The sequence below is a fragment of the Siniperca chuatsi genome, linkage group LG5, assembly GCF_020085105.1.
Source record: "Siniperca chuatsi isolate FFG_IHB_CAS linkage group LG5, ASM2008510v1, whole genome shotgun sequence".
NCBI classification, from domain to species: Eukaryota; Metazoa; Chordata; class Actinopteri; order Centrarchiformes; family Sinipercidae; genus Siniperca; species Siniperca chuatsi.
Genome location: NC_058046.1, coordinates 12,336,387 through 12,350,591, shown reverse-complemented (window position 1 = coordinate 12,350,591; position 14,205 = coordinate 12,336,387). Strand labels below are relative to the sequence as shown.

At 41.4% G+C, this 14,205-nt stretch overlaps 1 protein-coding gene across 3 annotated transcripts in view; it reads left to right on the top strand.

Moving 5' to 3' along the window:
* The window catches only part of lmx1bb (LIM homeobox transcription factor 1, beta b), a 47,636-nt gene extending 33,702 nt beyond the window's left edge, over positions 1 to 13,934 (top strand). For all 3 annotated transcript variants that reach the window (XM_044196412.1, XM_044196411.1, XM_044196410.1), the window contains 6 exons: positions 6,980 to 7,212; positions 9,111 to 9,286; positions 9,811 to 9,888; positions 10,257 to 10,323; positions 11,463 to 11,624; positions 12,746 to 13,934. In XM_044196412.1, coding sequence (XP_044052347.1) covers positions 6,980 to 7,212; positions 9,111 to 9,286; positions 9,811 to 9,888; positions 10,257 to 10,323; positions 11,463 to 11,624; positions 12,746 to 12,903 — 874 coding nt within the window. In that variant the 3' untranslated portion in view covers positions 12,904 to 13,934. The remainder of the gene's footprint in view (positions 1 to 6,979; positions 7,213 to 9,110; positions 9,287 to 9,810; positions 9,889 to 10,256; positions 10,324 to 11,462; positions 11,625 to 12,745) is intronic.
* The last annotated feature ends 271 nt before the right edge of the window (positions 13,935 to 14,205 follow it).

The following is a 14,205-nucleotide window of genomic DNA, read 5'->3' as shown; positions in this document are numbered from 1 at the left end:
CTCAGAGTATTGTTTGTTAGGAGCTCTAAAAACTGAGCCTAAATGCGATGTTGCACTCATTTTACATACTCAGGAACACCAGCTGTCCAAACAGCATCATGTGTGCCTGCCTGCTTACTCTTGTATTTAGATGTGTACTTAGCCTCCTCTGCTGCCCAATACACTGTCCTTTTCACTCCATGAGCTTTGTTCTACCTGTGTGGCTGGGGAGGATTATTTCCATGCTGTTTTCCTAGTGACTCATTAGCAGATACATGTGAAGGAGAAGCATTGGGTCGCTTGATGCTGCAAGACAATTCTCGGCATACCGCTGTTGCTTTGGAGCTTTGTACGAACACGCAGCAGTGACTGTATGTAGCGTTGTGTGTAGCCTTATTATATATCTCTCATATCTCATATAGTTTGACACCAAGGTAGACTAATTATGAAAGAAACATGCACACTATTTGCATGTTTTTTAGGTTCTTGCAGTTAGAATACACATCCTCTCTAAACTGTATTTCAAGTGTTGAATAATCTGTGAAACACACAGCCCCTGGAATGAGATCATTTGAATAACGACTTAAGGGTTAGGATTTCTTTGTGCAGCTGTGCAGTATAGCGTTATGTACAGATATGCCTGGGATGTCTGTCTGGCCAGGGACTCGTCTGAGGAGCCGCACATTCCAGCACAGAGGAGCTCATGCTGCCATAGAAATAACGTGGCCATATTTATTTTCACAATAGCGGACGTGTGGGATAGATGATCCTGGAAACACTTTGCTCCGGACTAACTGTAACCGGTGTCTTTTTACAGATTCACTATAGTTCTGTTCAGCAGCTATTACTAACTGTGTTCCCTCTGAGATGTAGGGCAGGTGCATATGCATACACTAACACGTCGAACACGTCTCCGCTATTATCTTTGCTATGCCAAGTGCAATCTGCTCATCTCATTCCTCCCCTGTGAGCTTGCAGGCAGCCGGTGCTGCGCTTTAGTGCGAGGAACAAGAAAACCCTGTGGCCAGAGCCGTGTGATGAAGAAGGCACCTTTGGGCCATTAGTGGTGTACACATCTCCCGTTAATGTGTTTTACTTTTACCTGCTGGGAGTTTAATTAAAAAACAAAGAGCCTCAATTTAAAGGCCATTATTATGCTAATGTAGTAAGCACGGGATGGTGATTAAGCAGCTTTTAGAGCTGACTGGAGCTGGCCCTTGGGATCAGAAGGATGGCACTTTTTTATTTGGCTTCATTACTCTCCATGAATCTATGCTCCAAAGAGAAATGCTGATACTATGAAACAAGGTCAGCTACTGAGATCATTAATGGAGAGAGCATATGTCCCACTTTTTTGTACTGTACTACTCATGCAGACTAGAAAGTTTGTGTTAACCTCCTTTTCATAGAGACAGAATGAATCAGGATATGTTTTAGCCTCTTTTGTTTACACGTGCACATCCATTGTCTTAAAGAAAAACTTTCTTTTGGAATCTACTTTTATCATCTGTCCCTCTGCAAGCAATCAAACACTTGCATTAGCTAAATTCAGGTTGCTATTTTTAAACCAGTGCGGTCAACATCTAGTGCCTGCTTCATCTAGAGGACAACAGGACCATACATAACAAAGTAATTTTCATGATGTTGAGTCAAAGTTGAAAAGGTTTGCCTTCAACATCTGGGCATCAAATGTTTTCCTCTGAAGCTCTTGATACTGTTTCTAAGAACCAATTTTCTCATACTATGGCATGTCTCATGAGGAGCTGAGTAGTGGCTGTTCATCAGTTCGGAGACCTCTGTTTGTCTCTTTGAGACAGATATGTTTGTTGTAAACAGAACAAGATACCACCTGAAATCTGGATGAGAAATTAGCTATTTTATTCAATTTGATTGAATTTGGTTAAAATATGTGAAAACTTTAAAGCAATAGTTTTTGACACTTTAAGAAATCTGTTTGCCGTGAGTTAGATGAGAAGATCAATACCACTCTTATATCCGTTCAGTAAATATAAGGCTACATCCAGCAGCCAGTTAGCTTAGCTTAGCATAAAGACTAGGAACGAAGAAACAGCTAGCCTGGATCTGTACAAAGGAATTTAAAAAACGCCTACCAGCACCTCTACAAACATTTAAATGTCAAATGAAAAGTTGCAGTCTTACAAGGGATTATGTGCCATACTATTTCTGGTTATTTAGTTCATTTTAGAGGTGGTGGTAGGCAGGTGGTATTTTGTTGCCTTTGGACAGAGCCAGGCTAGCTGTTTCCATGTTTCAAGTCTTGATACTAAGTTATGCTAACCAACTGCCCTTATATTTGCCCAGACAGATATGAGAGTGGTACTAATCTTCTAATCTAACTCCCAGCAAGAAAGAAAATAAGCATATTTCCGAAAATGTTGAACTTTTACTTACATTTTTTTACATGCCTGTTTCACCCTGTTTTCAATCTTTATGCTAAGGTAAGCTAACTGACTACTGGCCATAGCCATATAATTAGCTGACAGATATGACAGTGGTATCAATCTTATCATATAATTCTTGACAAGAATTTCCCCAATAACTTCAAACTATTCTGTTAAGTCGCAAAGAAGCCTTCAAATATCCTGGTCAGCTATGCTTAGCTGCTGAGAAAAGACTGATTTGAGATGTAGCTTCTAAATCAGGAAATATCAAGCGTGCATGTTTGACCGATTGCTCCACATGCCCTTCGTCCTGCCCGGAGGCCCTTGTGTGACCTGCCTCTCGGGCCTCATCTCTCACCTCAGCAATGATTGGCATGGCCACGGGTTTCCTGCTCAAACACGAGAGCCCATCTTCAAAGTAATAGCTTACAGCTGCTGCCTGGATAATCCTCATCCCCTCTGTCTTTGAAGGGATGCGGTGACATAATAGCCCAGGCTATTCTTCCCTAAATTGTTATGGTGTTTCTCCGAGTGTTGTTCAATAGCAAAAGGAGAGTAGGTGAGACTGTTGCACGTGTTGCTAAATGTAGCATGATTATCAAGCGCCATAAGCAGCTCCAATCTCTCCCCCCTTCCCCTCTTCTCTCTCTTATTCTTCTGGGTTTCTTTTATCCCGCCCAGTCCTCCTGATGCTTATCACTATGGCAGAAGCATTAAATGTAATGTCTGTAGATGGGAAATCATTGGCAACATGTGGTGAGAGCTTAAGATGTTGTCACACTTTAAGTTGCCTATAATCTGTTCAAAGGGAGAGTGCATAGTTCTCCAGAGTGCCTGGAAAAGGGGGGAAGAAGAAGAGCAGCAGAGAGGCCAAAGTCTCTCAGCTGCACTTGGCTCGGCTGAAGTGTTCATCAGACAAAATAACTGTCGATCCCTGTTGGCTTTTGTCTTCTTCATAATGCTCTTTTTTTGTTCTCCTCTGTGTTTTTTTGCTTTTGCTAAAAACACAGCTTGTAGCATTACAAGCCTCAACAGTGTGATAATCGGTCACGGAGAGGAGGAGAAAACCATAGACAACGTAAGAAAGAACAGACAAGGGATTACAGGTATGTGAACACAGGATTAAAAAGAGGGATGTAATGATTCCTCTGGGAGAGAGCTATGTGCTGAGATGGGCTCTTTTTTTTTCATTTTTCATTCAGCCCAGTTCTGGGGAGGACTGGGTAAATATTGACAGTTCTCTCTGCTTGAGATGCGGCCATTGATCCACACAAGAGGGTCTCATCGCTTGATCTGTGCGCTCAGGTGTGGGAGGAGGAAAAGCGAGAGCTGGGACGTGGGTTGTCATGCTGGTGGTCTTCTTTGTGGTGTCTTTTAAGACAGACTAGCTTAAGGGTGCCTCTGCAACACCGGGAGTCATGTTACCCAAGCAGCTGAATGTCCAGAAAGTGGATTTTAGGTGAATACAAGTCTTAGTGGGATGGGTCACTGGGATCAAGTAGAGGCAGAACGTGGTAAATGATCACCTAAATCACTCTAAGTCTGATTCCAGTCACACCTACAGCATTTTGATATCTTTAATATCCCAGTAGAGCTTTACAGAGAGCTGTGAAGCTGTGTCCTTTTCCACTAACGTTATCAACAGTCCCTGTTGATATGTTTTTCTATATATAAAATCAGCATTTACATCTTCTCCTCTGTCTCCTGTTGGCATGCTGGCCCACTAGCCTGGTCCTCAAACCACTAATCAGGTAATGTTGGAGAGGTTGAATGGCGTGCCTCCCCCTGGTCAACCTTCACTGCTCACACAGTGGTGTTGTTTTAAAGAGCATTCTTTAGCAGCTGAACTTGGAAAGGTATTAAAGTGGGATTAGGCTCCTCCACAATCCACTGCTTGTGTCATTCAGGGAGTTTGTGTTCTCCTCTCCCCACTGCCACCTCCCCACTCCTCCTCTGTTTGATTGTGGCTAGCCGCAGGAGTGGGACAGACTGTGCCTTTCAAAGGAGAGGGGTAGGGTTAAATCCCTAGTCCACTGCTCCCTGCTAATTCTCCTTGTTCCTTAGAGAAGGATTTACTTCTGCTGCCAGCTTCTCAAAGGCCTTCTCTGCCCATCCGAAAAGTCGCCGTTGCCTTCCTGTGGAGGTGTGGTTGCCATAGAAGGGGCGTCATGCATGGCTATTCCATCTGAACCCCGCTGAGAATGGGGACCAGGGACTGAAAACAGGCAAAAAGTCCGGATTAGACCCGAGGATAAAGCAGGACAGGAAGATTCCAGAAGGGACGAATAGGAATTACAGCAGCAAAAATAATGCAAAGTGACAGGGAGGGGAAATAGAAAAATAATGGCTTACAAGATTAGACTCGGCGAGGAGAAAGAAGAAAGAAAAGAGGTCTGAATGAGAATGTTTTCATCTAGATGAGAAGATTTGAGAGAGCGGTCGTAGGTGAATGCGGAGTCCTGGACGTTTCAAAACCGTGCTAACAAGTCATTTCCTCAACTTTTTGCTCTCTTTCTTAGCCTAAGCCGGCAATCATTAGCTAAACATTAGAGTTAGAGCTGGGAACTTGTCTTGACAGATTCATCACCTCTTTTCCCCTGATCCCAGCATGTAACACACTAATCCTTCTAAAAACTAGAAACAAGGCCCTGAATATTCAATTTATCTTTACAGGAGTGTGTCGATGTAAGTTTTCCTTTCTTACATTTTTTTTTTTTTTCAGATTTTTTTTTTTTATTAGTAGAGTTGTTCTTGCCTTTCGTTTTTTTTTTTTTTTTTTTGGGGTAAGTGTCCAAACTTGGAGGTTTGTTTAGAAGATAGATCCAGGTTGGCAGGTCACTTAAACTAGAACCCTGCTTGTTTGAGAAACATGCCAACATTTCTTTTTCAAGGGATTATCCTTGAGGTTTTTCCATAGTTGAATAATAATCTTCTTAACTTATTGTAATAAATGAAAGATTAAAGGATTTCATGAACTCAGTGAGTGCCAGTTTTTGATATCTGTTGTTTTGCTGCTGCATGATAGTTAAAAAGAAAATAAGACGCTATAACTGCCATTTTCTGTGCCAGATACAGGTGGTGATTTTGATCATAATGGATGAAACCAGTACAATAACCTGTCAGTTGATGTGATGTAATTAAGATAACATAAAATTTAGCTCTCCTGATGCTGATCGGATGAGCAGAAGTGAAGCAATTATTTTACAAAGATGCATAGACAATAACAAAAAACACACTATCTTGTTTCCAGCGTGCATACAGCTGCTCATACACATGCACTTACACGTGTGAACACACGCGCGCGCACACACACCATATCAGAACTCAATCAGCACCTATAACAACATTACCATAACAAAACCATCCTTTGGTTTCCCTCCGCTCATATTTACACATTATATTCATCACTATCGCTCATCCCTGTCCTGAACCAGCAGATGATGTCAATTGCTCCTCATGCTGCCTCCCTGCCCTGCACAATGAAATAGATGTTCACCACAAATAGATAGGCGGTTGCCAGCTGTCTTCCAGACCAGGGCAAACAAAGAGGCCACTAATAAATCCAGCTTTACGGCTGGACAAGATCAACCACACTCCCGGCCTTCTTGTTCCATTTAATGTGGCTTCTTCTGAACAACAGAGAACGAATTAAATGCCTCTCAGTCACCAATAAAACAATGCAAACATCTTCCTGAAAGGATATAAAAGAAGATGGAGGTGTTGTCTAGGAAATGGTGATAGAGGCAGTGTTGCACCATAGAGGCATTATATTAGACAGTAAGATGAAATATGAACAGACTAGAGGACAGCCCAGTAGTCAGCAATGAATCATGGTCTCTGATATGGTATCTGATGTGGATATGAAAGAACTGTAAATTGTCAGCAGAGGCTTGATTGGGATCATCAGGATTCTGTGATCAGTGCACTAGAACATGATCCAGCCTCTTTTTTAGATTTGTGAGGCGGTTTGGGTGCCCATGACTGAGCTCACTTGGAATGATGCGGGGCTGGGCCCACCCCAGAAATTTTAACAGATGAGCTGCTGCCAAAGGAGTCACCTCCTTGGCTGCCCACAGGATCAGCAAGCCAACTTGACTCTTAATCAAAAACCCTTGATGGGCAACTCAAGAAAAGGCTATGGGACAAAATAAAGCCACACGCCTCGACAAAGAAAAGCACTTAAAGTGAGACTATGTAACTTTTGCCGAACAGCAGCCACTGTGGCCACGAGTAGCAAATGTAGGGTAATGAAAAATGCTCAAACATAGTGTAATAGTAGCACAAGTAGAGAAGAAGTCTGTGAACCACCCCAATAATGTCACAGTAGCTGCACAGCATTATCTATCTAAAGTATGCTAACATTAGCCACCATAATCTACTGGTCATACCAGATCAAGGAAGGCTGTAGCAGCGAAACCCCTGAGTGTATTGAGCTGAGCAAGGGTGCATTTTGTTTCTTATGAATTTAACTTTTCATATTTAAAATAATGAATGCCCCATTTCTTCTCTCAGAAGTTAAATAATGTTGCTTTAAACAACACAATTTTCTCATCGTGTCATCAGCACACCTGCAATCATCTTTTTTTCTTGTTCTATAGGTTGTTTGCGACCAAGTGCAGCGGCTGCATGGAGAAAATTGCCCCCACAGAGTTTGTGATGCGCGCTCTGGAGTGTGTCTACCACCTGAACTGCTTCTGCTGCTGCGTGTGTGACCGGCAGCTGAGGAAGGGCGACGAGTTTGTCCTGAAGGAGGGTCAGCTGCTGTGCAAGATCGACTATGAGAGGGAGAAGGACTTACTCAGCTCGGTTAGCCCGGATGACTCAGACTCAGGTGAGCTCTCTGCACCCTCTCGCACAAGAGCGAGAACAACACGGACGTGCTATCACCATATGGCACCAGGGTGTTGTATTCTGTGTGCTCTGTTCCATCACATTGGTAGCCAACATAGACATCCACCATAACAGATCTAAACTGAATCTAACTGGTTTTAGTACTATGTTAGTAATATTAAAAGAAAAAAAAACAATATTTATTTGTCCTTGAACTAGTCTGCTAGGACATCTGCGATTTTTTAAAGATCTTGCATGCAGCCCAGGCAGTAAAAACTTCTAACATGGCTCCATCTGCAGCTTTTCAATAGCTGATTTTGTAGCATTCTCATTCAAGCAGGGAGCGTAGGTTTATGATACAGTAGGAAGTGGAAACAGGACGAAGCCAAGCCACCCTGAATTAATGGCTCTCCATGCGTGGGCAGGATCTGGTGCTGGAAAGAATTAAATCACTGTATCATGGTGAGTGACAGAGGGATTTGGGGCCTTTCTGCAGAAAGCCTGCTCCTCTGCTCTTATCAGCTCCTCGCCTATAGCCTCCACACACAATGAGGCATCTCGCCAAGCCTCACTGTTCACTACCATCTGGCTCACATTTAGACATGCACAAAAGCGGGGAATTTGTCAAATACATCTGTGCCTGTGTCAACTTTTGTCAACTTGTGGGAATATTTGCTCTGCGTCTTCCTCGTTTGGTTGTGTCCCAGCGTATCAGACAGGCATGTCTTTTGTGCAAGTCTCCTGATTTCAACATGGAGAAAATGTTGACATGAACAGCGGTTAACCTCGGCATGTGGCAGATGAAATGTAGGTTTTCAGCAGAGAAATGTAGATACGTATCGGATAACAGGAGACACAGAGACATCATATGTGACTCCCCTTACAACCACTAGGCCCCAAAATCATTAGGATTCATTAACAACACTGCTACTTTTGATTTGGAAACACTTGTTTTCAGCCCCACATAGAAGGATAATCAATGTTTTGTTTTTACTCATTAATTTTTCATGTTGTGTTTACATAGCATTGTGACTTTTGTGGCAGGTGAACCTGAAATGCATGGGTCACTACAGAATTTCTCCACTTCTAACATTGAATTTAGTGACATAGTTCATAAATTAATTTATTTACCCCTAATAGTGGATAAACTTTGACAATACAGTGTATGTAACAAGTTTGCAAGTTTCATATTGTTTCATGTTCAGTGTATTACATTTTACAAGTACTCTTTAAGTAATGAATTGTTCTGGGAGAGTATTGAGTATGTAGTTGTTGTTTGTAGTAGCTGCAAACAGCAAGCTGACTTTAATGTAAAAATTTTTAATAACAGAAATCTAATAAAACCAAGTTATTATTTCGTTTTAATGGTACGTTGTAGGATAGAAGCATAAAAATTACACAGATTTCACTACCCAAAACTGTAATATCCTGCTGCTGACAGTAAAAATCTAGCAATCCATATGAAAGTTGTCATTATTTGAAGGTCTGAAATAAAAAACTTTCTAGCTGTGTCATGGGAGATGCATTTGCCATATGTTGCCTTTTTTATTTTTGCACTTGATGTAGTATTCTTATCAGAGATTGATTTAGTGTAAATTGGAGTGCAATAAATTACATGTGACACAGTGTCCAGTTCAATGACAGATGTGCATATTTCACTGTGCTCTCCAAGAGCAATAGCCATAGACTTCTGTAAGTCTAATCATACATGTGGCCTTTTCCTTTTGTAATAAATTGATAACAAAGTATCAAAAACACATGTGTCTCCTTTGATTATGCACTTGTGGTGTGTGAATCTCCTAGAACAGGGAAGAACAAAAATATATTTATCAGCAGACTGTCACTGACTAAAAGGGTGTAGTCAGTTCAAGCTTGTGCTGACGATGACTCTTTCTGCAGAGAAAAGTGACGATGAGGAGTTGGACATCAAGCCAGAGAAAGGCATAGGAGGCCAGGGGAAGGGGGATGATGCGAAGGATCCCAGGAGGCCCAAAAGACCTCGAACTATTCTGACCACTCAACAGAGACGGGCCTTCAAGGCCTCCTTTGAGGTGTCCTCAAAACCCTGCAGAAAGGTAAGACAAAGCTTAAATAATCTGCTACAACAAAGTGAGGAAAATGTAACCCTTTTTTTGATATTCCCTGGTCTGCATTTGGAGTAAAGGATATTTAGATGCCGACCACAAGCCCTACAGTAGTTTCACAAATAAAATTCTCAAATTAAAAAAAACCTCCCCCACCTCAGAGCTGAGCTTTGAAGTGGCAAACAGCATTCTGTTCTGTGTTAACTGAGGCAGGCTGGTGTAACGCAGTCCGCCTGCACCAAATGTCATACTGAGATAGGAGAACTGCCTCCATGGCCCGGGCCCTAAAACAGGCGTTGCACCCGGGCCAAGGCTTTGAAGAGGCAATAACCAAGCAGTCCAAAAAGACCACTGCATTCATTCAACATTCACTGAAATCAAAGCGAATCAAAGAGGCAATGTGCCTTTTGGGAAACATGGAAGATATGTTAAGGAGGCAAAGTATTTCAGTGTGCTGTGAAGTGTGTGTTGTTTTCTTGTGTGATGCTGGAAATCTTTTGTCTCGATGGTTTCAGGTGAGGGAGACGCTGGCTGCAGAGACAGGACTCAGTGTTCGGGTGGTGCAGGTGTGGTTTCAGAACCAGAGAGCTAAGGTGAGAGCAGCTAACACAGGAGAAATTAGATTTCGTGTCTGCATATAACAGCCTTGTTCCATCTTAGAGTCCAGCTAATAAATCACCACAACTATGTGTGTTAAACTTATCACTGCATTCCTTTTACAAATGTAAAAAAAAAAAACCCAAGGAGTTGCAAATCTCGCTCACTCTTGCATTAAATGTCTACACCCTCCTCTTTTCTGATTATTATCTTGTGAAAACCTTTGATACTTGACAATGAAGTGCACTCAGATACAGATTTTGTGCAGTTCATTCGAGGGTGAACAGCGAGGAGCATCCTTTTTAAATTAAAGAGCGCCTGTTAGTTTTGGGGGTTCATCACAACTTTGACTCCTTCGTTTCAGATGAAGAAGTTGGCAAGAAGACAGCAGCAACAACAAGAACAACAGAATTCTCAGAGACTTGGCCAAGGTATGATACTGCACATACCCTGCACACACAAAGGAGACTCATTGTCTCAAAGCTTTCTCTGGAAAATTGTTTAGTAGCTCTATATTCACAATTTTCTTTCACATTTTCAGAATTGTAAAAGCCCCCTTTCACTCAAAAATGTGTTTTGCTAATTGCTACTTCGCTTGGTTGTATGAGCTTCACTGTGCAGAGTGATGTATGTGCACAGTTTGACACTAGAAGGCTGTTTTCACATTTGTCTGCTGAAGGGGGAAAGTTTCTCTGTGCTTACCTTAAATCTGAGTTTAACACGTGTACATGTTTTGTTTTGTTTTTTAGACATGACAACTAGAAGCCAATCATGGTCCAGTATGAAACTTACACAAGTGTTATGTGGAAACATACGATATTCATAGATTCTGGATGAGGGAGAAGGAGTAGATATGAATTTTTACCCAATTGAACCTTTTTTGTGGATAAAAACATATTAGACACAAATTATTATTTAAAGCAGATAATTTTTATATGTCATATAACATGTCTGGAGGGGGTCTTTAAGTTTTTCGTATCATGGTAATATATTGTTTTAAATGTTGACATCAAGCTAGTTAGAAGCCGTACATGAGTACTTATTTTTGGTGACTGCTAAACAGCAATATCATGAAAACCACTGAATCAGAAAATATGACCTTCTTCTCTTCTGTATGTTGAGTTGCAGTATAGTCAAATGTGTTGTGAGAAAAGAGCTTGTCTGAGAAAAGAGTTTACAAATTCAATAATTACACTGAATAACAGATTCAAATTCTGTCTGGAAGCCAAACAAAATGAACGGCAGACGTCATTTTGCAAAGCCACTGCAAAGCAAAGTGCAGGGGGGATGGGCCCCAGTCATGTAGCCACAAGAGTTTTGTGTCCCTCTCACAAGACAGTTAGCCCAGAGCAGTGTTTGTGAAGGGAATTATGGGAGAAGCCACAGGAAGGACTTCTGTAGGTTTCCATGGAAATACTAACAGACACAGGCAAGCAATCCAGGTATTTGGAGGTTATTACAGCTATCTCACAAGCACCAGACTCTTAGAACTTTTTTTTTTTACATAGTATTTATATCTACATAGTATTTTCTGTAATGGTTTTCCCTATTTTCTCTCATTTCCTTGCAGAGGTAATGTCCAATCGGATGGAGGGGATGATGAACTCCTTCACACCGCTGGCTCCGCCGCAGCAGCAGCTGGTCGCCATGGATCAGAACGGTTACAGCACAGACCCGTTCCAACAGGGGCTCACCCCCCCACAGATGCCCGGGGACCACATGAACCCATATGGTGAGCATCTACCAACTCCCACCTCCCCAACCCTTTACCAAAAAAAACACACACACACCCACTCCTGCTCTAAAACACACACACATGCCTGTCCCTTAATTAACCTCATAGCTCCCCAATGTGGGACATGTGTTCAGGCCACAGCTCCCCTGATTTAAGCCGCTCACAGAGACGTACGATCAGCTTCTCCTCCCACATGAGATAACACAAGCACACTCATAAGCTATTGGGTTTTGAAGTTCATTTTCAAATCTGTTTAATATGGTTTTAACTCTCCGCCTCCAGTTCTGAGACATGCCCTGTTACTGATGATGTTTTCCAATGGTGGTAAAAACATGTGGTCAGTGTGGACAGTTTGAGATAAAGTGCAATCCAAACAATGATTGAGGGTTGTGTGAGCTAATGAATCAGAATGGGAAAACAACAAGTCTCTGATTTCAGTGTGATACAGGAAAGAATTAAAAGGCAAACAATGAGGGGGGGGATCAGTCAATCAAGTGTTAGTCCACAGGATGTAACTGGAATAACACATTTCTAAGTGATGTCCTCAACAAGCCCCAGAGGGACCATTTCCTGAAGTTCATAACTTCCTTATAATTTGCCTCCATTTAGTTCTTCTCGGTAGTAAGAACCCAAATCCCCAGTCTCATCACTCTCCTTTGGTTTGGGGAAAAGAACAATATTGGCAAGGCATTAAAAGATGTGTCTCAAATCACTGTCCCCGTTTTGTGCAACACTATCATTAAGATCCAGAGTGTAATAAAGTTAACTATTCCCTCCAGAGAAATAACATGTTGAGGTTTTATGAAAGGCGGAACCAGTTGCTATTAACCAGATCTTATAGGAGGATGCCCCTTGTTTACATGCTCCCTCATAGACCAGAATTGTCCCAGCGAGGGCAGCAAAAAGTGAGCTTTGATGATAACTAACAAAACACTTCTCCCAATTGTGATGACACACAACAGCAATTTCTCAAAGCGACTATTAGTAATTATAATTTCCCAACGCTGCTATAAATCTCAAATACAAGATTGTATTGATTTCATAGTCAGAGTGGGTTTTTGAATGACGCCTCTGCCACTGAATCCTGACGTCTATCTTCGTATTGTCTCTCTCCGCAGGTAATGATTCTGCATTCCATGACATAGACAGTGACACGTCTTTAACCAGCCTCAGTGACTGCTTCATGGCATCATCGGAAGTCAACTCCATGCAGGCCCGCGTGGGGAACCCCATCGACCGCCTCTACTCCATGCAGAACTCTTATTTTGCATCATGAAAGAGAGGCGAGCAAAAAACATCAGCACAGAATAAACTGCCCGTCTCAACCTAAAGCGCGACGGCCAGGAGTTTCTACACTAACACGGACACGACAGAAGAAACTCCTCCTTGCAGTAGCTCCTGGTTATGTGCTGAAGCTTACTCAAAGATAGTAAAACCACTTGTTGTAGGACAGTGAAGATTCCTGGGGAAAAAGACTTAAATATGTTAGAGATTATTCGGTAGGATTGCTTATCTGTCACAGGAGATATTACTCTTTTCTTTGTTCACTTAAAGAAAACAAGTAGATATTGAAGCCACTGATTACACTCTCTCAAACCAAATAAACACAGTGAATTTATACAGTGCATGATCAATTGTAAACTAAAACTTTTTGTAAGCCCCCCCTGGTGAAGATGTGGTGTTTGGACTGTTTCTTCTTTACACTACATGGATTTCCATGTTCACCGTTAGCATTTTGATCACTTTCAATAGGTTTAGATATTGTGTTAATAGTAAATAGGTGCAGCATGTCTGCAAGAGTGACTGTACATTTGTGTATGTATGAGAGTTTGTGGTAAGAAAGAATTGTTTAGAGGAGAAAAAAAGTGGAGAATTTGGTGGACAAGTAGGATCAGTGAAGTGTAAATACTCTCCCCAGGCAAATTGGATGTGCATGTTAAAAATGGAAAGCATTCTATTTATTTAACTATAACAGGCTCTTGAAGGTGCATATTAAAACTGAAAAGCTTTATTTAAAAAGGAGAGCATTTTTTTGTTGAGCAATTAGTGAGTTCATGAGTATCACAACTCATCTGTATGCCTTTTTAATATGAAGATTAACCCTTTTGTTTTGTTTTTTCTTCAGCCAAGCTGTAAATGAGCAATGTTGCTATTTATTTCGTACAGACCATAAACCTTTTGTTGTCATTGTCATATGTGCATTCTCAAAATGTTAAAGTTGCTAACTGACCAAAGTTGACTGGTTTGATGAATAAACAATATCTTTCTCCTGATAACATTAAATAAATGCCATTCAGTGATCATTCACATGGTAACATTCACCTGCTTCAGTGAACGGCCTTTTACAAGTATTCTCAACTAGTTACATCAGGAATTTTTTAACCATGCTAGCCATCAGCTGTACTTTGTGTTTAGTGCTACAATAATTAGCAAATGCTAACATGCTAAACTTAGATGCTGAACATGGTAAACATACCTGTCAAACAGCCTCACAGAGATGTTAGTGTGGCTGTAGACAGTCCTATAAATTTACATATAAACTCTGAGCACATTCTGTTTACGAGGACGCTAAGGCAGA